This window comes from Perognathus longimembris, chromosome 13 (assembly GCF_023159225.1).
Source record: "Perognathus longimembris pacificus isolate PPM17 chromosome 13, ASM2315922v1, whole genome shotgun sequence".
In the NCBI taxonomy this organism is placed as follows: domain Eukaryota; kingdom Metazoa; phylum Chordata; class Mammalia; order Rodentia; family Heteromyidae; genus Perognathus; species Perognathus longimembris.
Genome location: NC_063173.1, coordinates 12,746,745 through 12,769,429, shown reverse-complemented (window position 1 = coordinate 12,769,429; position 22,685 = coordinate 12,746,745). Strand labels below are relative to the sequence as shown.

At 39.1% G+C, this 22,685-nt stretch overlaps 1 protein-coding gene across 3 annotated transcripts in view; it reads left to right on the top strand.

The window, feature by feature from the left end:
• The window catches only part of Nup98 (nucleoporin 98 and 96 precursor), a 99,948-nt gene that overhangs the window by 24,376 nt on the left and 52,887 nt on the right, over positions 1-22,685 (top strand). The window contains exons 6-12 of one of the 3 annotated variants that reach the window (XM_048361054.1): positions 1,957-2,064; positions 3,860-4,040; positions 7,572-7,735; positions 8,991-9,128; positions 11,150-11,213; positions 17,727-17,822; positions 20,875-21,015. In XM_048361054.1, the coding sequence (XP_048217011.1) occupies positions 1,957-2,064; positions 3,860-4,040; positions 7,572-7,735; positions 8,991-9,128; positions 11,150-11,213; positions 17,727-17,822; positions 20,875-21,015 (892 nt within the window). Of the gene's footprint in view, positions 1-1,956; positions 2,065-3,859; positions 4,041-7,571; positions 7,736-8,990; positions 9,129-11,149; positions 11,289-17,726; positions 17,823-20,874; positions 21,016-22,685 lie in introns of all 3 variants that reach the window. The other 2 variants (XM_048361053.1, XM_048361052.1) reach the window with 2 other exon arrangements.

Below are 22,685 nucleotides of genomic sequence, written 5' to 3'. Positions count from 1 at the left end.
CTGAGGATCATGCTTCAAAGCCAGCCTGGGCAGAAAAGTCTGTGAGACTCTTATCTCCAGTAAACTACTACTCAGAAAAAGCTACAAGTGGTGCTGTGGCTCCAATGGCAGAGTGTTAGCCTTGATCACAAAGAGGCTCAGGGACAGCATCCAGGCCCTGAGTTCAAGTCCCAGGACTGGGTGAAAAAATTGGGTGTGGTTGTATGCACCTGTCATCCTAGCTATATGAGATATGTAAATTGGAGGGTTGTGGTCTGGACTGGTTAAAGCATAAATTCAAGAATCTAATTGATAAAGGAACTTGAGAGGGCCCAAGGTATGTGACTAAAGTACTAGGGTGCCTGCCTCACAAGCAGAAGGCTTTGAGTTCAAACCCTGGTACTGGAAGAAAAGAAAAGATTAGTGAACGGTATATTTCTCAGGTTAGGTAATTAATTCACAATACTATTTCTCAGATAAGGTAATGCATAATACTAAATTTAGAGTTCTGACTTTTAAAGTTAAATATGACTGATAGTGAAAATTACCATCTAGTTAAACAGAAAAGTTGAGAAAATTGACCATATAAGGAGTAATCTTTACTCTTTTTTTCTTTTTATTGTAAAAGTGATGTATAGAGGAGTTACTGTTACATAAGTAAGGAAATGAGTACAGTTATTGAACATTGTTGCCCCTTCCATCATTTTCTCCCAATATCCCTCCTCCCAATTCTTTACTTATTGTGCCTTTTACCTTATAAAACTATTAAGAGGGCCTGGGAATATGGCCTAGTGGCGATTCCTCAGCACCACATATATAGAAAAGGCCAGAAGTGGCGCTGTGGCTCAAGTTGACAGTGCTAGCCTTGAGCAAAAAGAAGCCAGGGCAGTACTCAGGCCCTGAGTCCAAGCCCCAGGACTGGTGAGGGGGAGGAGAAGAAAACTATTAAGAAAAATCAGCCTTTTGTATTTTTTTATTTTTATTTGTATTTTTTGCCAGTCCTGGGACTTGGACTCAGGGCCTGAGCACTGTCCTGGCTTCTTTTTGCTCAAGGCTAGCACTCTACCACTTGAGCCACAGCACCTCGCTAGCCTTTTCTGTTTATATGGTACAGAGGAATTGAACCCAGGGCTTTATACATGCTAGGCAAGCACTCTACCACTAAGCCACATTCCCAGCCTTTTGTATTTTTATTTGCTAGTCCTAGGCCTTGAACTCAGGGCCTGAGCACTGTCCTGGCTTCTTTTTGCTTAAGGCTAGCACTCTACCACTTGAGCCACAGCACCTTGCTAGCCTTTTCTGTTTATATGGTACAGAGGAATTGAACCCAGGGCTTTATACATGCTAGGCAAGCACTCTACCACTAAGCCACATTCCTAGCCTTTTGTATTTTTATTTGCCAGTCCTGGGCCTTGAACTCAGGGCCTGAGCACTGTCCCTGGCTTCTTTTTGCTCAAGGCTAGTGCTCTGCTACTTGAACCACAGTGCTACTTCTGGCTTTTTCTACATATGTGGTGCTGAGGAATTGAACCCAGGGCTTCATGTATACAAGGCAAGCACTCTTGCCACTAGGCTATATTCCCAGCCCTGGGTAAAATTTTTCTATGGATACAGTATTACATAATATTTTAGCATGCAATTCAGTGATTTAGGGTATAGGATTTGTTATCTATTCTGATAAGCTTAATGTAGAATGCATTGAGAAATGGAAAATATTTTAATCAAGCGCCCTTGAAACAAGCTTGTTTTAAGATGAGGTCTTGCTTTGTTGCTCTGGTTGGTCTTGAACTCTTGGGCTCAACTGATCTACCCTCCTCAGTCTCCAGTATAGCTCTGACTAAAATATGTACTATAGCTAGTACCTGAACACATTTGTTATTAAGAGGTCTCGTAACTTGTTTTTAGAGTTTAGAGTTTAGGGAATTGTGTTTGTGGAAGCAAGCTTAAACTTAGAAAATGTATTTCCTTCTTTTGCAGCCTCCAACAGGTACAGATACTATGGTCAAAGCTGGAGTTAGCACCAACATCAGTACCAAGCACCAGTGTATTACTGCTATGAAAGAATATGAAAGCAAGTCACTAGAGGTTGGTAAAACACAGCATAAAAAAGTCATCCTAACATTTCTATTCTGTTGGAAAGCAACTTTTAAAAAAATGTTTTTATTGGTTCTAAGTAAAAAATCTAATATTAACCAAGTTTTTAAAGATTGTATGTTACTTACAGATCCTTTTTTATCTTGTATACTGGTATGACATTCATTTCATTTATATCAGTGTTCCCTTGTAGTGGCCTGTTATGATTAAAAATTGCTTACATTACATTGGACAACATACATATGTTTATGCACATGAGTCTTTTTTTTTTTTTTTTGCCAGTCCTGGGGCTTGAACTCGGGGCTTGAGCACTGTCCCGGGCTTCTTTTTGCTCAAGGCTAGCACTCTGCCATTTGAGCCATAGCGCCACTTCTGGCCATTTTCTATATATATGGTGCTGGGAAATTGAACCCAGGGCTTCATGTATATGAGGCAAGCACACTTGCCACTAGGCCATATTCCCAGCCCCACATGAGTCTTTAGTTAACTTACTCATATTATAAATGAAAGGATTCATATAAATAGTACAGCCAACATCCATGTTTTTCTTTTGCCGTATCCCTCCTCATGGTCTTATCCTTCCAGAAGTAGCCACTGTCTTGATTGCCCAATTTTTGTTCATTGTTGAACTTTATATAGAGGGAACCTTTTGTCATATCTCTGTTATTCAACATTACGATATTTATTCTCAGTCCTCCATAATAAATTGATTAAACTCCTCCATCTTCTTTTTGTTAGTCCTGGGGCTTGAACTCTCAGCCTGGGTGCTGTCCCTGAGCTCTTCAGCTCAAGGCTAGTACTTTACCACTTGAGCTACAGTGCCACTTCCATTTTTTTCTGGTGGTTAATTAGAGATAAGAGTCTCAGAGACTTTCCTTCCTGGGCTGGTTTTGAACCTCAATCCTCAGATCTCAGCCTCCTAAGTATCTAGGATTACAGCCACCAACAACCTGTTCCTTCATCTTTTATCAATAAAGTTTATATACTTAATACATAATATATTATGTATAATACATATTGTACATAATATATTGTATCTAATGTGTGTTATATGTAATATGTACAAAAATATGTTATATATATACATATACATATATAGTATGCATGTGTGCAAGCGTGCATGCATGTGCTGGTCCTAGGGTTTGAACTCAGGGTCTGGGTGCTGTTCCTGAGCATTTTTGCTTAAGGATAGTGTTCTATCACTTGAGTCACAGCTTCACTTCTAGAATGATCCTCAGATCTCAGCCTCATGAGTAGGTAGGATTACAGGTGTAAGCCACTGGTGCCTGGCATATATATATATTTCCCCCCCCCCTTTTTTTTTACAAGGAAATTAAAGATATGGTTGGCTCTTTGGTTTGTAGCTGTATAGTAATCTGGCATGAGGTTTTTCTGTGTCTGTGTGCCAGTCCAGGGTTTGAACTCAAGGTCTGGGCACTGTCCCTGAGCTTTTTTTTGCTCAAGGCTGGCACTCTACCACTTGAGCCACAGTGCTATTTCTGGCCTTTTCTGTTTATGTGGTACTGAGGAATAGAGCCCAGGGCTTCTTGCATGCTAGGCAAGCACTCTACCATTAAGCCACATTCCCAGCCCCTGGCATGAGTTTTTATGTTGGTTGGATTTTTTTTTTTTCTGTAATGACATTAAGTTAATGTCTTTTAGTCACTTTTTTAAACAAGGTCATACTTGCTGTGTGAACATAGAACTTGAATGTTAAATTCAAACAGTCTCCCAAATGATTTCTTTTGACATATTAAGATTGGAAAAACATTTTCCCTATCTTTAGGAACTTCGTTTAGAGGATTATCAGGCTAACCGAAAAGGTCCGCAGAACCAGGTGGGAGCAGGGACTACAGCTGGCTTATTTGGATCTTCACCAGCCACCTCCAGTGCAGCGGGACTCTTCAGCTCCTCCACCACTAATTCAGGCTTTGCATATGGCCAGAACAAAACTGCCTTTGGAACTAGTAAGCACTTTATTGGACCATACTAAGAAAATACAAGCAAAAGTAATTGTCATTCTGTGGTTAAGTCCTATGGAGAAAGGTATCTTACGTTACAAGAGGAATAGAGAGTACATGACAGGATGGGGAGAAACAGATTTAAATTTAAAAGATGACATTTGAGCAGTGATCTGTCTAAACAAGGTGAAAGCAAATTGTATAGCATTTCCAGTAGCCAAAATGAAGATTTGCCAGAGAGCTAAGGGTAAAGATATGAAGAGGTTTGCAGGGGATATGAAAGTTATACTTTAAAAGATTTTGTGGGTCCGTACTAAAACTTTTTTATTTGATTTGCAAAGAGTTATTTTGAAAGAGAAACCATAATTATAATTGAACAATTGTACTGAAGGCTTCTGTATGAGACTAGATTGTAAAGTGATAAAGGTGGAAACAAATTAATTGAAAAACTATACACATGAGAGATGATGGTGTCTGGACAAGTGTAAGTCTGGGCCTAAAAAGGTAGCTCAGATATAAGTCTTGACATTTATGAGGTCCTGTTTTATGTTGGTTGTGGGGCTTGAACCCAGAGCCTGGGTGCTGTTCCTGAGCTCTTTTGCTGAACGTTAGTGCTCTACCACTTTGAGCCACAGCTCCACTTCTGGTTTTCTGGTAATAAGTTGGAGATAAGAGTGTGTGTCATGGACTTTCCTGCCTTGGCTGGCTTTGAATCATGGTCCTCAGATCTCAGCCTCCTGAGTAGCTATGATTACAGACATGAGCCACCAGCGTCCAGTTAATTAAGGTCCTGGGTTTTTTTTGTTTTTAATTTATTTACTTATTGTCAAAGAGATGTACAGAGGAGTTTTAGTTTCATATGTAAGGCAGTGAATGTTTCTTCTTTTGTTTGTTTTTTTGCCAGTACTGGGGCTTAGACTCAGGACCCGAGCACTGTCCTTGGTTTCTATTTTGCTCAAGGCTAGCACTCTTACCACTTGAGCCACAGCGCCACTTCCGGCTTTTTGTATATATGTGGTGCTGGGGAATTGAACCCAGGGCTTCATGTATGGGAGACAAGCACTCTACCACTAAGCCATATTCCCAGCCCTTAAGTGCTCTCTCTCTCTCTCTCTCTCTTTTTTTTTTTTTTTTGCCTGTCTTGGAGCTTGAACTCAGGGCCTGGGCACTGTCCGTGAGCTTCTTTTGCTCAAGACTAGCACTCTACCACTTGAGCCAGAGTGCCACTCTGCCCTTTTCTGTTTATTTGGTGCTGAGGAATTGAACCTAGGGCTTCATGCCTGCAAGACAAGCACTCTACCACTAAACCTTACTCCCAGCCCGTAAAAGTTCCACTATTGCAGAAATAATGCTGGTATGTGATAGGATATTTATAAAGTACAGAAAGTATATGACCAAGTATGTGTTCTTTTCCTATTTCCCTTCCCTTGCTACCAATTTTTCTCTGTAGAGACAAAAGTTACATTTTTTCATGGTTTCGAGAGAAAGCATACACAAATACATGTTAATTTAAGTGACATTTAATATTCTTTTTAATCAGTGTTCTCTGATTTAGTGTAACACTTACTGGTTGGTTTGTTGTTTGTTTGTTTTCCACTCCTGGGGCTTGGACTCAGCACTGTCCCTGGCTTCTTTTTGCTCAAAGCTAGCACTCTACCACTTCTGGCCTTTTCTGTTTATTTGGTGCTGAGGAGTCAAACATAGGGCTTCATGCATGCTAGGCAATCACTCTACCACTAAGCCACATTCCCAGCCCTGGTTTTGTTTTTGAACCAGTCTTGCTGGCTTGAAAGCTGACTGATTGTTCTCTTAAATGCTGATATTATACACCATCATACTTGACTACTACTTTAGCACTTGTTTATTCCTAAATATTATGTGTCAGACTCTGTGCTGGATAAATTCTCATTTTCAAGAATGATTAAAGAGGGGCTGGGGATATAGCCTAGTGGCAAGAGTGCCTGCCTCGGATACACGAGGCCCTAGGTTCGATTCCCCAGCACCACATATACAGAAAACGGCCAGAAGCGGCGCTGTGGCTCAAGTGGCAGAGTGCTAGCCTTGAGCGGGAAGAAGCCAGGGACAGTGCTCAGGCCCTGAGTCCAAGGCCCAGGACTGGCCAAAAAAAAAAAAAAAAGAATGATTAAAGAGATTAAAACACAACTAGATTTTGTTGTTGTTTGTAGGGCTTAAACTCTGGGCATGGGTGCTGTCCCTGAGCTCTTCAGCTCAAGGCTAGTGCTTGAGCCACAGCACTATTTCTGGTTTTCTGGTGGTTAAGTGGATATAAGAGTCTCATGGACTTTCCTTCCCAGGCTGGCTTTGAACTGTGATCCTCAGATAGCTAGGATTATAGGCATGAGCCACCAGCACCTGGCTACAACGTAATCATTTTTTTTTTGTCAGTCTTGGGGCTTGGACTCCGGGCCTGAGCATGGCCCCTGGCTTCTTTCTGCTGAAGGCTAGCACTCTACCTCTTGAGCCACAGCACCACTTTCAGCCTTTTCTGTTTATGTGGTGCTGAGAAATCGAACCCAGGGCTTCATGCATGCAAGGCAAGCACTCTACCACTAAGCCAGATTCCTAGCCCTTCTTTTTTTTTCTTTACATTATCTTTAAGTAGTTGTATAAAGAGTTGCTATGAAATTATTAAACGAGTGAGTAGGGGAAACATAGGGCTCTCCGCTAAGGTAGAAACTTTCTGAGTGAAGATCCAGAAGCACAGTAAATCAAAGAAAGACTTGATAAAAGTAAAAAGTTTCTGCACAGCAAATGATGTAGCCCTCAAGCTAAAAGGACAGCCTACAGAGTAGAAGAAGATTTTTGCCAGCTACATATCAGACAGTGGCCTAAGACCCAGAATATATGGAGAACTCAAATATTAAACCCTCAAAAACCCAATAATTCAATTAATAAATGGGCTAATGCATTAGAGAGTCTTCTCTGAAGTACAAATTGTCAATAGACATGAAGTGTGCTCAACATCTCTGGCCAAAAAGGAAACAGATATGTTTTCTTATAAAAATAGAAGAAATTTGCCACCCTGGTCATGCCTCCTTTAGACTGTGAGAAGTTCCCCAGGCTCTGAGATCACTTCTGCATCTGCTGTGATCCTGTCTCCCACCTTTCCCTATAGAATCTGGCTCAACACAAGATCCCTCCTCTTTTTTCTTCCTTTTCCTTCTCCTCTCTCCATGCCTCTATCTCATGTGGGCCTGCAGTTTGCTCCCCCCCCCCCCAATAAACTCCTTTCTACCTGAAAAAAAAAGAAAAGAAATCTATGGACTCAAAAATACTATTTTCCCTAATCAGTATTCTTGGGGTCACAGTGTTATTGTAGAACCTTTTATGCTAATGTGGATCCAGTTGCAAAATATAAAGTCAAAACATTATTGGATTTAGAGTAATTTAGACAGTAATAGATACGTGAAATTATTGCTTGATTATTGGACAGTAGAGGTTTCCATCTTTTCTGTGTAGCTTTATAAATAGTTTTCATTAATTTTTTTCCTTTCCTCCTTTTTTTGTTCCTGAAAGGTACAACTGGATTTGGAACAAATCCAGGTGGTCTCTTTGGCCAGCAGAATCAGCAGACTACCAGCCTCTTCAGCAAACCATTTGGCCAGGCCACAACTACCCAAAACACTGGCTTTTCCTTTGGTAATACCAGCACCCTTGGACAGCCAAGTACTAATACCATGGTAAGGAAACAAGCCACAAGCCCTTCGTTATTTCTAGGCCTTAATTTAGAGTCAAGTAATAGGACTTGATCATGCCAAACTAAGTAAGTTCTACCTATGTTATTAGAGCTAATTTATTTCGCTGGCCTGGGCACTGTCATTGAACACCTGTGCTCACAGCTAGCATTCTACCACTTGAACCACAGCTCCAATTTAGGCTTTTTTGGTGGTTTAATGGAGAAGAATCTCATGGACTTTTCCTGCCTGAGCTAGCTTCAAACTGCAGTCTCAAATCTCAGCCTCCTGAGTAGCTAGGATTGCAGTTGTGAGCCACTCGCACCTGGCAAGCTTGAGGATATTTAGAAGAAAGAAGAAAGCAAAACTTTTTAGTAACTAAGAGCTAAGTTTGTTAGAATTCTATTCTTTATTCACTGAAAGTCTTAAGGTTCCTTTTTTTTTCTGAGCATCTTTTTTCATCACTTAAGTGGGTCATAGTTGGTTGCCTTAAACCTTCACCTATGCCATTGACTCCAGCCATTGCAGGGTGTATGGGTTGTTTTCATTACTTGGCTATCATGAATAGTGTGACAATGAATGTGTATATGCAAGCGTCTATAATATTTTGGGTAGATGCCCAACAGTGGTCTTGCTGCATTATAGGGTAGTTCTATGTTTAATTTTTAGACCAATCTCCAAATTGCCTTCTATAATGGGTGCACTAAATCTCATTTCCATCAGTCGTATAATAGAGAAAAGCCAGGGATAGTGCTCAGGGCCTGAGTCCCAAGCCCCAGGACCTCTTTAAGAGGCTACTATTTCTGCTGGTATTGATTTGACAGTTTGCAGCTGATTGTTTTCAGTTACTTGAGTCAAAGTCCATTTTCCAGCTCAGTATTGATTAATTTTGGCTTCTTTAAAAATGAAGCATTATGTCATTTGGCCTTCCATTTTGTAGCTCTGATAATACAGTACAGAAGTTCCCACTGAGTACAGTACTTTACATTAAGTTTTACTGATAACTAAGGATTTAAAGTTCATCACTCTGTTAAACGGGATATAAATTTATGGTTCTCTCACTAAAAAGCTGCAACCTGGGAAGACTTCACTACTCAGTTTTGTAGTCATTTAGCAATGGAGAAAGAAAGAAAGTGCTCCTTGTAAAGCCTTCATCATCATATCTGTGATGTATGCTTTTCAAAAAGTAACAAATTTTATTAATCTAAGACTCTTGGAAACCTATTACTGTATATCTTTTAATCTAGACTACTTTTTGTAGGGTTTGTTTGGAGTAACCCAAGCCTCACAGCCTGGAAGTCTTTTTGGGACAGCTACAAACACCAGCACTGGGACGGCTTTTGGAACAGGAACAAGTCTCTTTGGGCAGACCAATACTGGGTTTGGTGCAGTTAGTTCGGTAGGTGTTGACAATTGAATATAATTTGAAGAAGTGTATAAATCTGTTAAAAGAATTTATAATATAGTGTCTTCAAAGTACTTTTTTAATGAACATGTTATATGATTGATATTAAGAGCAAATAAAAGCTTTCTGATACAAAATGAAATTAACATCGGTAATTAACATTGTAAGGTTTTTGTTTGTTGTTAGTACTTGGGCATGACCTCAGGTCCTGGGTGCTGTCCCTTAGCTTATTTTGCTCAAGGCTGGCACTCTACCACTTGAGCCCCAGTGCCACTTCCAGCCTTTTCTATGTATATAGTATTGAGGAATTGAACCCAGGGCTTCATGCATACTAGGCAAGCACTCTGCCACTAGACCGCATTCCCAGCCCAGGTGCTTTTTTAGATAGGACCTGATGGTTACATTTCTCCCTAGCCATTCCTGCACTGCGATCTTCTCAGACTCCATTTTCCCAGTAACTGGGATTGTAGGCATGCACCATCATGCTTGACCCTGAGATTTTTTTTTTTCTTTTCTTTTTTTTGGGGGGCAGTCCTGGGGCTTGGACTCAGGGCCTGAGCACTGTCCCTGGCTTCCTTTTGCTCAAGGCTAGCACTCTGCCACTTGAGCCACAGCACCACTTCTGGCCATTTTCTATATATGTGGTGCTGAGGAATCGAACCCAGGGCTTCATATATACGAGGCAAGCACTCTTGCCACTAGGCCATATCCCCAGCCCGGGAGTCTTGTTTTTTTAACACTTATCACACTGTAAAGTTCTTTCTCATTAACAGCCATTCTCCACTGTCAGTGTCCATTCTGGACAATTTATATAGACATTCATTTTTTGTGACTAGTTTAATTCACTTAACATAGGTTAAACATGGTCTATAACTTTTCTCAGAAAAAATGTTTTTTCTTCTTGGTGTGCAGTCTTGGGGTTTGAACTTAGAGTCTGGGTACTGTCTTTGAGTTTTTTCTCAAGGCAAGTATTCTACCAGTCCTACCACAGCTTTACTTCTTTATGTCTTTTTGATTGTTTATTGGAGATAAGAAACTCATGGACTTTTCTACCTGGGATGGCTTCAAACCATGATCCCCAGGTTTCTCCCTCCTGAGCAGCCAGGGTTACAGGCATGAGCCACTGACACCTGGCTTGTTTAAATTATTTATTGTAGCTGTTTCTCCTGGCAAATATCTGCTATATTTCTGTTAAGAGGTAAAAAAGAAACTTAAGGCATTAGACATTGTGGTACATGCCTGTAATCCCAATACTTGGGAGTTAGAAGCAGGAGAACAGTAAATTTGAGGACAGTCTGGTTGTACACAAGAGTTGAATGCCACCCTAGGCTACATAGCAAGACACTCCATAAAACTAAGTGCTACAAGCTGGGCAGGCACTGGTGGCTCATGCCTGTAATCCTAGCTACTCAGGAGGCTGAGATCTGAGGATCACGGTTCAAAGCCAGCCTGGGCAAGAAAGTCTGTGAGACTCTTATCTCTAATAAAACACCAGAAATCTGGGAAATGGCATTGTGGCTCAAAGTGGTAGACCACTATCCTTGAGCTGAAGAGCTCAGGGGCAGTGCCCAGGCCCAGAGTTGAAGCCCCATGACAAAAACAAAAACAAAAAACAACAAACAACTAAGTGCTATACATATGTAGCTCAGTGGTAGAGCAACTTGCCTTAGCATTCTCAAGCCTTTGGATTTGATCCTTAGGGCCACCCCTCCACCCCCCCAGTAATCATAAAACTGATGACATAATTGCCTTTTTATTTCTTTTCTTGGTATTACTACTATCCTGTATTTGCTTTAGATGTCACCATTAACCTTTCAGGCTATGAATATTCTATGCTTATATTCTTGCTCAGGATAGTTTATATTCCTTAGAGCTGTTTATTCATTTGTATTCTGACTTTATAAGTGATGACCGCTTTCTCCCATACCTCTAGTATATTATACTTGTTTTTACTTGCTGTTTGAAATGTATCTTTATAAAATTATTCAAAATTTCTTGTATCCTGTTCTTTTTAGACCCTGTTTGGCAATAACAAGCTTACTACATTTGGAACCAGTACAACCAGTGCTCCTTCATTTGGTACAACCAGTGGCGGGCTCTTTGGTAACAAACCAACTCTGACTTTAGGAACCAATACAAACACTTCCAATTTTGGTACATATAAAAAGCAGGTTTGACTCTCTTAAAGTTACACTGACTATACCACACATCATTCTCCTGATTCATATGATTGGAAATATTTTAAAATTCTCAGGTAAGCTGTGGTTTGTTGTGTGAGGTACCAGGAGGAACTATTTCAAGCAAGGCATAGGTCATGGCTTGAGAATTTAGTATCAGTGTAAATTGGCTTTCATTTTCTTGGTATTACCTCACCAATAATAGAAACTGCAAATAAAACACATTAGATTGGAGTAACACTTAGTTTTCAAATGAAGAAATGAGTACAGGAGAGAGACTTTTTTTTTTTTTTGAGACATCTAATCAGTCATTATTCAAAGCCAGTGACTACAGTATGACTCATGTCCCAAAGAACCTGCAGCCAGATGATTCTTTTTGAAAATGGAAACCTTTCTGATTTGAGGATTACATAATGATTTTGGCATTTTCAAAAATTTTACTTTTGATCAGGGACCAGTAGCTCATACCTATAATAATCCTAGCTACTCAGAAAACTAAAATCTGAGTATCCTAGTTTAGAACCAGCTCAGGCAGACAAATCCAAGAGAAACTTTGTTTCCAGTTCTTGACCAATAAAAAGCTGAAAGTAGAAGTGTGGCTAAAATAGTAAAGAGCCAGCCTTGAGTCAAAAAGCTAAGGGAGAATATGAGGCCCTGGCTTCAAGCCCCAGTATTGGCACACAGACAAACACAAAATAATTACTTTGGAATTCATGTTCCTTATAAAAAAAAAATCAGCAGAGATTTTTTTTTTTAATTTATACTTTTTTCCAGTCCTTGCTCTTGAACTCGGTGCCTGGGCACTGTTCCTGAGCTTTTTGCTCAAGACTCGCTCTTGAGCCACAGTGCTACTTCCAGCCTTTTCTGTATATGTGGTACTGAGGAATGGAACTCATGCTAGGCAAGCCACATTCCCAGCCCCAAAGATAAATTTGAACCATTTAAAGATCAAGCTGGACGCCAGTGGCTCATGCCTATAATCCTAGCTACTCTGGAGACTGAGACCTGAGGGTTACAGCCTGGGCAAGAAAATCCATGAAACTCATTTCTCCAATAATCACAGAATAAGTCAGAAGTGGTGCTGTGGTTCAAGTGGTAGGGTGCTAGCCTTGAGCAGAATTAATTGCTCAGGGACAGCACCCAAGCCCCAAGTTCAAGCCCCACAATTGGCACACAAAAACAATTCTTCTAGGATGTGGTATAGAGAAATTCAAAACAGCTTATTAGAAGCATTTTCAGTGTCATTTATGCATAATTAAGTTTTAAAACATTCAATATTTCTGTGAAATGTGGATAAAGGAAATAATAGTTAAAATATTTATTGTATGTAGATTTTGTTTGCCAGATAAATCACTAGTCGCTAATAGATTTGAAGATGTTATTGACATAGGTCAGTAGCTACACAGCTATTGAATGAGTTTTTTATTTTTGTTTGTTTTTGTTTTTGTTGTGGTGTGAGAGATGGAACTCAAAGCTTCACACATACTAGTTAAGCTCTACACCCTGAACTACAGTCCCAAGCCCATATATATATACACATATATATGTATATTTACATATATACACACATACACATATATATGTGTTTTGGTTTTTGGTGGGTTTTTTTTTGGCTAGTCCTGGATCTTGAACTCAGGGCCTGAGCACTGTCTTTGGCTTCTTTTTGGGCAAGGCTCTACCACTTAAGCCATAGAGTCGAGTCATTTTGGGCCTTTTCTCTTTGTATGGTGCTGAGGAATTGGACCCAGGACTTCATTCATGCTAGGCAAGCACTCATTCCTAGCTAAGCCACATTCCTAGCCCCCCAGAGCCCATTTTAAGATTATCTTGGGTGGAGGGGACACCTATTATAAGAAGTTTAATTTGTTTTTGAAGAAGTAGAAACTATGAGAAGAGAAATTTTTGTCAAGTACCCATTCCTTGTTTTGATTGCTCATTTCTTCTCTCATTTCTATAAGTACTGGGGTTTTCTGTTCCAGCTTATACTTGCTAGTCAAATGCTCTACCTACTTCTCTTGATTGATTCATACATCCAAGTGGGTTTTATTTGGTTTTGTTTCCCTTGTATTTTTGAGATAAGGTTTTTCAAACTTTACTGCCTACGTTGAACCATAATCTTTCACTATGAGCCTTCCAAGTAGCTAGGATTGCTGGTATGAGCCATCAGCTCCCAGCTTGATTTAATTTTTATAATTCCCTTTACTGTAGTAATGATTATAATTCTACTTGTAATTCTTTCTGGTTGTGCTCCTTTGAAAGAACAGTGTTGAAGCAGTGGAGTTGGTTAGCATGAGTAGGATAATCTGATTTTGTGTACTTGTTACTTCTCTATAAAACCAAGAAAAGTAAGGATCAAATTGGTGTTTCTCAACTTTGCTATTAGAAAGAATCATCATCATTTCTCCTTTCTCAATAGAGTCTTTGTGGACCATTTTTTCTTAGGAATTTATTTTTTTCTTGAAAACTTACTATTTCCTGAGATAGGTTTTTACTAAGTTGGTCAAGTTAATCTTGAGTTCTGGGATTCAAGTGATTCCTAGCTTGTATAATTAATTGCAGGTACATAGTATCATGCCTAGTTAATGGTCTGAAATTTTAATGCTATAGCTCTACTGTGTATCTACTTATGTTCTGGATGTCTTTAAAAAATCATAAACCATTGCAATCTGAATTTAACCCTTAAGAACCAACTTTCATTCCCCTTGAAAAATGCATGTGGTGGTTTTTGTTTTGTTTTGCCAGTCCTGGGGCTTGAACTCAGGCCTGGGCAGTGACCCTGAGCTTCTTTTGCTCAAGGCTAGCACTTTACCACTTGAGCCAGAGTGCCACTTTTAGCTTTTTCTGTTTTTGTGGTACTGAGGAATCGAACCCAGAGCTTCATGCATGGTAGGCAAGCACTCTACCACTAAACCACATTCCCAGCCTGTATGTGTTTTATAAAGGCTTTATATGTAGCATATTTTATATTCAGAATTAAATGTTATGTTAAATAGGTGTTCATAAAGGTTATACTTCATGAAATTCATTGGTTTTTTTTGTTTTGTTTTGTTTTTTGGCCAGTCCTGGGGCTTGGACTCAGGGCCTGAGCACTGTCCCTGGCTTTTTTTTTTGCTCAAGGCTAGCACTCTGCCACTTGAGCCACAGCGCCACTTCTGGCCGTTTTCTGTATATGTGGTGCTGGGGAATTGAACCCATGGCCTGATGTATACGAGGCAAACACTCTTGCCACTAGGCCATATCTCCCAGCCCTGTGTTTTTAAAATATATTTGATCCTATTTCATAGTTATTTAGATTTCTTTTGCTTTGGAGGATTTTTGGTGGGTGAATATATTCCCACTTTGCTCACTGACTTGAAAGTTAAAAGATCTTACCTGCATCCAAGTGGCCTACTTGCATGCTGAATTTGAATTATCTTTTTTTTTTTTTTTTTTTTTTTTGCCAGTCCTGGGCCTTGGACTCAGGGCCTGAGCACTGTCCCTGGCTTCTTCCAGCTCAAGGCTAGCACTCTGCCACCTGAGCCACAACGCCCCTTCTGGCCGTTTTCCATATATGTGGTGCTGGGGAATCGAACCAAGAGCTTCATGTGTAGGAGGCAAGCACTCTTGCCACTAGGCCATATTCCCAGCCCTGAATTATCTTTAATTTTAATTTATAAAATTGTTTAAAGATGTCAGTTGTTAAACTTGTCAGTAAAAATGGAGGAAGTGTGTGGTATAAACAATGTAAGTTGGGACTTAAATCTCTTCTATTGGTCTGAGCTAGTTCATGAGTTACCTTATTTCCTGCTGTTACAAGGTTGTTGAGGGCCTTGCTGGTTAGATTTTTTTTATTCAAAAGAAAAATGTCTCCAAATATATTTTATTTGTTTTTTTTTCTTTAACAAATGTTGAGTGTGCCTGAATAGGCAGTGCTTCATTTTTGTGGTATAAATGTTAGCATCATTTAAGAAAAATTTCTTTTTTTTTTATTAATTGGACATAAATTTTTTTACAAGGTGTTGTGCAAAGATCTTTTTGATTAGCATACATGAGCTATATATACAAGGGAGGATTTCATTGTGATGTTTCCATGCATATATATGATGAGTTCCAATCAGTCCTTCTCCTATATACACTGCTCCTTCTTAAATGAGATAGAATCTGGTTCTATAGCTGAGGCAAGACTGGAACTTGAGATCCTTCTATCTCATCCTCCTGAGGGCTGGAATTTAGTTCATGTGCCACCAAGCCCCACCTTGGGAAAGAGTTAATGAATACATGAGCCAAATGTGTTAAACTTAAGTCAGATTACTTGAGTTTTTAAATTATATATTCTAGGGCTGGGAATATGGCCTAGTGGCAAGAGTGCTTGCCTCCTACACATGAAGCTCTCGGTTCGATTCCCCAGCACCACATATATGGAAAACGGCCAGAAGGGGCGCTGTGGCTCAGGTGGCAGAGTGCTAGCCTTGAGCGGGAAGAAGCCAGGGATGGTGCTCAGGCCCTGAGTCCAAGGCCCAGGACTGGCCAAAATAAATAAATAAATAAATAAATAAAATTATATATTCTAAATTTTGTATTGACTTTTTTTTTCCTGTTGGTGGTAGGCCTTGAACTCTGGGCCTTGGCACTGTATGGGAGCTCAAGGCTAGCATTCTACCGCTGGCATTCTATAGTGCCACCTTTGGTCTTCTGGTGGTTAATTGGAGATAAGAGTCTCACAGACTGGGCTGGTTTGAACCTGATCCTCAGATCTCAGCCTCCTGAGTTGCTAGGATTATAGGAGTGAGCCACCAGCGAACCTGGCGTTTTGTTTGTAGCCTAGTGGTTTGGAACTCTGTCTCTACTTCCTTAGTTCTGGGATTGCAGGCATGTAGCCACCAACCCATTTCCTTGAAGGTTTTAATGATTTTGTTGTACGAATAGGATTTTCTGGCTAATGATTGATCTTCTCATAGCATGACAGTTTAATGATGTATCAATTAATTTGGATAATATTTATTTTCAAAAGGAATAGTGAGACTAGCTACATTTCAACAAAAAATAGCAATATAATGAATTTTAAAAGGAAATTACAGGATTTTCTCTAAATGACACCTTAGAATGGATGTTTTGCTCTACTCCCCATCTTAGTAGAAGAAATTATTCAGGTTATTTGAATTTCTTTTCTTTTCCCTCCTTCCCTCCCTCCCTTCCTCTCTCTCTCTCTCTCTCTCTCTCTCTCTCTCTCTCTCTCTCTCTCTCTCTCTCTTCTCTCTCTCTTTCTTTCTTTCTTTCTTTCTTTCTGCCAGTCCTAGGGCTTGAACTCAGGGCCTGGACACTGTCCCTGAGCTTTTTTTGCTCAAGGCTAGCACTCTACCACTTGAGCCACAGCGCCACTTCCAGCCTTTTCTGTTTATGTGGTGCTGAGGAATCGAATCCAGGGCTTCATGCATGCTGAGCAAACACTACCACTAAGCCACATCCCCAACCCCAGTTAGCTTCTCTTCTTAGTACTGACTAGCTGAATCTTTGAGAGTTCTTAAGAGTTTCACGATGATATCGTTAAAGTTCCTTATGTCATCAGCCGTTTTACCCATGTCAGATTTGTTTGAAAGTAATTATATACATAGTATTTTGTGTAGGTTTTTGTTTTTTTCAGCTTTTTTTCAGGGTGGGAGTGAATACTGGGGCATGAACTCATGGCCTCTCAATCTCACATGCTTGGCCTTTTTGTTTACCGCTGGCATTTTACCACTTCTCTAATCTGTCTTGCGCTTACTTCAAACTGATTTTCTAGATGTCAGTACCCTGAGTAACTAGGCATGATCCATCTGCTCCCAGCTCAATTGATTTTTATAGATACAGTTTTTGTTTTGAGTGGTTAATTGGAGATAAGAGTCTCACAGACTTTTCTGCCTGGGCCAGCTTTGAACCACTCAGCTTCCTAAGTAGCTAGGATTACAGCCATAAGCCATTGGCGTCTTGCAGTTTTTGCCGCCTTTAGCTTCAGTAAAATGTCTTTATATTTCTCTTAGTGTCTGTGTGTGTGTGTGTGTGTGTGTGTGTGTGTGTGTGTGTGTGTAAGTTTAAGGAGGAATGCACTTTTCTTTCTGCTTGGAAACTGGAAAACAATGCATTGGGGTGCTTGGAGCCTTGAAAAAAGCCCTAAAAACTCAAGCACATTCACTTTGCTTTAATATTGGATATTATCTTGAGTTGAATTTATATTTCAAAGCTGATTGTTATTAAGTCAAGAATAAAATTTTATTTTCATGTGTCAGCATTTTTAAAAAGTCAAAACTAGTCCATAATTTTAGGGTTCCTAGATATTACTATTTACAAGTTAAAAGAATATAAAGCCTTAAGGTTAGTCTGCTTTGTGTTAAAATCCCTTGTAGAGAAAATTGAGAGTTGTGTTAAGAGTTTAGTCCACTCATTTTTTTTTTCCTTTTAGGTTTTGGCACAAATACCAGTGGAAGTAGTATTTTTGGAAGTAAACCAGCACCTGGGACTCTGGGAACTGGGATTGGTACAGGAGGATTTGGAACAGGTAAGGAACTGCTGCCATGAGATTTAGGAAGTAATACAACTATAGGAGCTCCCTTTGATCACATACCGAAAAATAAAGAGGCCTAAATCCCCCCCCCCCCTTTTTTAAGTTGGACTACTTAGCTTTTATTGCAGTGCTAAGAATTGAACCCAGGGTTTCACATGATCTACATGTGCTCCGTGCCACTGAGTCAAATTCTAGATTTCCAATTTTACAACTGAATCCATAAAACATTTCCAGCAGTTCAGTTTTGCAGTATCTCAAAATATTGGTGTACTTACTTTAGAAATAAATTGTAGAAATGTAGAATATTTTGTAGAAAACATGCCTTTTCTACAAATTGTCTTCGGATAGTCTTCTGTTTGCGGTTTTTCAATAAATAAAGTGTCAGAATTGCCAATATACAGTTAATTTTAAATCCTCCATCCCCCACATTGCCTTTTTAAATTGTTTGTGGAAGCTTGAATTCAGGACTTGGGCACTGTTCTTGAGCCTTTCTGCTCAAGGCTAGCGCTCTACCACTTTGAGCCACAGTGCCACTTCCTTCAGCAGAGATTTTTGACTCTGATTGTTTTTTTTTTAATCAAATAAGCCCTAGTAATGAGACAAAGTAATAAGAGTACATATTGAAGTAATTAGAAAAAACTCTGAGGTTTTGCCAGTTTTTGTTGTGATAGAGATGTAGGATGTCACCCCTTTATTCCTGATCCTACTATGAATAATTATTTCTCAGTACATTTGAAAATACTTTTTTCCTGCTTGTCAGTTTTAAATAATTGGAGGGATGATAAAGATATAAGTGCTACTAAAGTGTCTAATTATTAACAGTTTCAGCTTGTTTAGTGAAATAACAAATGTTATTTAGCATTTATCTCTTCAGATCCCTTTCTATGAATTTTTCAAACATGCTTAGACATAAATTTGTCTATGTATTTTATACACAAGTTATATAGTTATATTATATATAGTTACATATATTTATATTGTATAGTTGTAGTCTTAAACAGAACCATGCTTTACATGAGACAGACACACACACACACACGCGCACGCGCGCGTTTGGATTTTTTTTGGCCAGAGTTCTGGGGCTTGGGACTCGGGGCCTGGCTTCTTTTTTCTCAAGGCTAGCACTCTACCTCTTGAGCCACAGTGCCACTTCTGGCTATTTCTGTTTATTTGGTGTTGAGGAATGGAACCCAGAGTTTCATGCATGCTAGGCAAGCACTCTACCACTAAGCGACCTTCCCAGCTCCTTTTTTTTTTTTTCCCCAAAAAAAATAAATGCTGGGCCTCACCCATGTTAGGCAAGTATTATACTGAAGTACACTCCTGACCACAAAAGTACAAATTTACCCCTTCCTCTCTACTTCCTCCCTCATTTGAGACAGTGTCTTGCTTTGCACCCCAAGCTGGTTTTAAACTTATTTTCTTCCTTGCTTCTGCCTCCAGTGAATTTTGGGTATATACTACTATACCTGGCCTACAAATTCCTAAACAGAAAATAAAACCAAAACCTACAAATTTCCATAGTACATTTTTCCTGGTAAAAAATGACTTCTAATCATTCTGAGTAGTAAGGAAACTTCAAGTCCATTAGTAAACTTTTCCACAAAGACATTTTGGGTGTTTTTTTTTTAAGCTTATTTAGCTAAATCCGTTTTTGTTTTTGGATTTTAAAATATTTTTATTATATTATATTAGTTTTATAAGGGGATTTCCTTGTGATCTTTTCAAATATGCATACACTGCTCTAATTTTCATAATAAGGTATGATTTTTCTTTTAATTTTATTGTCAAGGTGATGTACAGAGGGGTTACAGTTACATATGTAAGGTAGTAAGTACATTTCCTCCCTCATTTTTCTCCCACCTATGGTATGATTTTAAAGTATTGTTTTTTTCTTGTACAAAGAAGACATAAAGTTAGATTCTAGTGACTCACGCTTGTAATGATAGCTATCCAGAAGGCTTTTGGTTTTAAGCCACCCTAGGAAGGCAAAACTGAGAGACTTTATCTCTAGTTAATCAGCAAAAAGCCCAGATTGTAAGTTCGGCTCAATATAAGCACCAGCCTTGAACAAAAAAGAAAAGAAGAAAAAAGGCTAATGGAAAGCTTAAGGGCCAGAGGCCAAGTCTCAGTAGTGTTCCTCCTTCCAAAAAGATTTGATCTTATTTTCTATAATTTAGTCAAAAAAGATGACATTGTTATTGAACCAGCTGGACATTTTGATGTATACTGAAATTTAAGAGGAATTATTTGATGTTTTAGTTCTCTGAGAATCTGTTTTACTGTAGAGTAGCAGTTTTGATTATATTATTGTCTGATGTATCCACATTTGAGCTTCTTTTCTACCATTAACAACACTTGTAACATTGGTCTAATTATCAAACCTATAGTTTTCTCATCTGCAAAATGAGAATAATAGGGGCTTCTTAGGAATAGATTGAGAGAATTGAGGTTCAAGGCCAGAAAGGGCAAAAAGTCATTGAGACCTCATCTCAGCCTGGCATGGTGTGGTACATGTAAGTCATCCACATATGAAGGAAGTGTATATAGGAGGGTCCAGTGTTGCCCAGGCAAAAGTATGAGACTCCTATGCCCGATATAAAGCAGAAATGTCTGGGGGGTAGGTCTCAGGTCGTAGAGTATACATTCCTTGCAAGATTAAGGCTGATAATTGAACACCCCCCCCCCATCAAAACAGGAGGAAAGGAATAATAGTATCTATTAGGCATATTAACTGATATTTAGTATCTTACATACTATACATCTTCTAAAAACTATGCATGTTTATTTTAGTCTTAGGATAAATATCTTTTACATATTACTATCTCATGTTCTGCTTGAGGAAACAGATTACACAAATTTTTGCCTAGGACGTGTGTAATTGTCAATCCCTGTCCTGTGCCTATCATGTGTACCATGTTAACTCTTTGGCTGAAATGACTGCTTATTACAAAATTTCCAAACTCAACTTATTTTTAAGTAACTGACTTGTACAACATTCAAAGAATCTTCTGTGGTGCTTTATTCTTTTCTCTTGTCTCCATAGCTCTTGGTCCTGGACAAGCATCTTTGTTTGGGAACAATCAACCTAAGATTGGAGGGCCTCTTGGTACAGGAGCCTTTGGCGCCCCTGGATTTAATACTACAACAGCCACTTTGGGCTTTGGTGCCCCCCAGGCTCCAGTAGGTAAGTGTCAGTCACTTTAGAAGGCTTTGCTTCACTTATGTCTTGCTGACATGAGTTTTCCACTTGTTACATCCCTACCAGAGCAGTGTGTATCTGAACATCATTAGTCATTCAATACAGAAGGGCTTAGATCCTGGCTTTCCCTGTTGCCCCAGTCTTAATCCTAGCCCCTCAATAAAACCACTTTTTAATTCATCTGATATATAACTTAGGTTCATATAGCCCAATGATTTATATATTGCTATGTTTTGTTTTATTAACTTAATATGGAAGATTGGAATCTGGCTTATCACCTCTGACTTTTTTGTTCAGTTCTTTTGATATAACTTTACTAAGTTTACTAACTGCACTTATTTATCAAAGTGTTTTGCACTTTCCTAATTTTTGCACCACCTTCATTTATTTATTATTGGTCATATGGCTTGAACTCTGGGTCTGGGTGCTGTCCCTGAGCTCAAGGCTAGCGCTCTACCACTTGAACCACAGCCCCACTTCCAGTTTTCTGGTGGTTAATTGGAGATAAGAGTTCAACAGATAAGAGTCCAACATTCCTGCCCAGGCTTGTTTCGAACTACAATCTTCAGATCTGAGCCTCCTGAGTAACTAGGATTATAGACATGAGCCAATGGTACCCAGCAACCTTTATTTCTAATTTAAGAAAATTAACTTAGTTTTTAATTCACATATGGTTTAATAAGAAAACTGTTCTATCTGAATTGAAAAATGGTATCACTTGGTATAAACTGTGAGACAGAAAAGATAGAAGGAAAGAAATGAGTTGATTTCTACTGCTGAGTTTTATTTACTATACTATCATGATATGCGGTAAATATTTGAGAAACCTTTACACATTCGACCTATGTGCTGTAATTTTTATTTATTGTATGTATATATATATTATATTATACACACACACTTCGGTGCTTAGGTGAACTCGGTCTTATACTTGCTGGGCAGGTGCTCTTGCCACACCCATAATTTAGTCAACTAGGTGATGGTGTTTCTTGCCTCCTTTGTCAAATGGGAAGGTATAAGTGCCTTTCCTTTCCTTTCCTTTTCTTTTCCTTCTTCTTTTCCCATCTGTCTAGTTTTATCTTGAAAACTTTAATATGTTCTCTCCTGTAATTATTAATGTGTTTCATTCTTTGGTTAAAGATTAATCGCTTACATGAACCCAACATATTCTTATGAAAACATCACTGCCTATCTATCTATATATACCTTCCTCTTACAGCTTCTTCCTCTGATATTTCCATTCCCTTACCCCTTTGTATTACCAAACCAGAAGAGGAGGTGTTGGTGGTACTGGGGCCTGCTCTTTTACTAGTGCTGGTTCTCTATTTGAGCCATACCTCCTCTGCTTTCATCTTTTTGCTGGTTAATTGGAGGTAAGGGTCTCATTGATTTGTCTGCCTGGGCTGGCTTTGAACTTTATACTCAAATCTCAGCCTTTTGAGTAGCTAGGATTACCGGCACGAACCACTAGTTTACATCACCTTCTTAACAATTCCAAATTGTCTAAAATGATACCACAATTATTATTTTATCCCGGATACTACATTTTCTTCTCCCTTTCTGTCTTTATCTCTCATTGGTTTTGATCTTAGGCAGACACTCTGCCATGTAAGCTATCCCTCTGACCCCAGATAGTGCACTACTTCCTCTTTTTT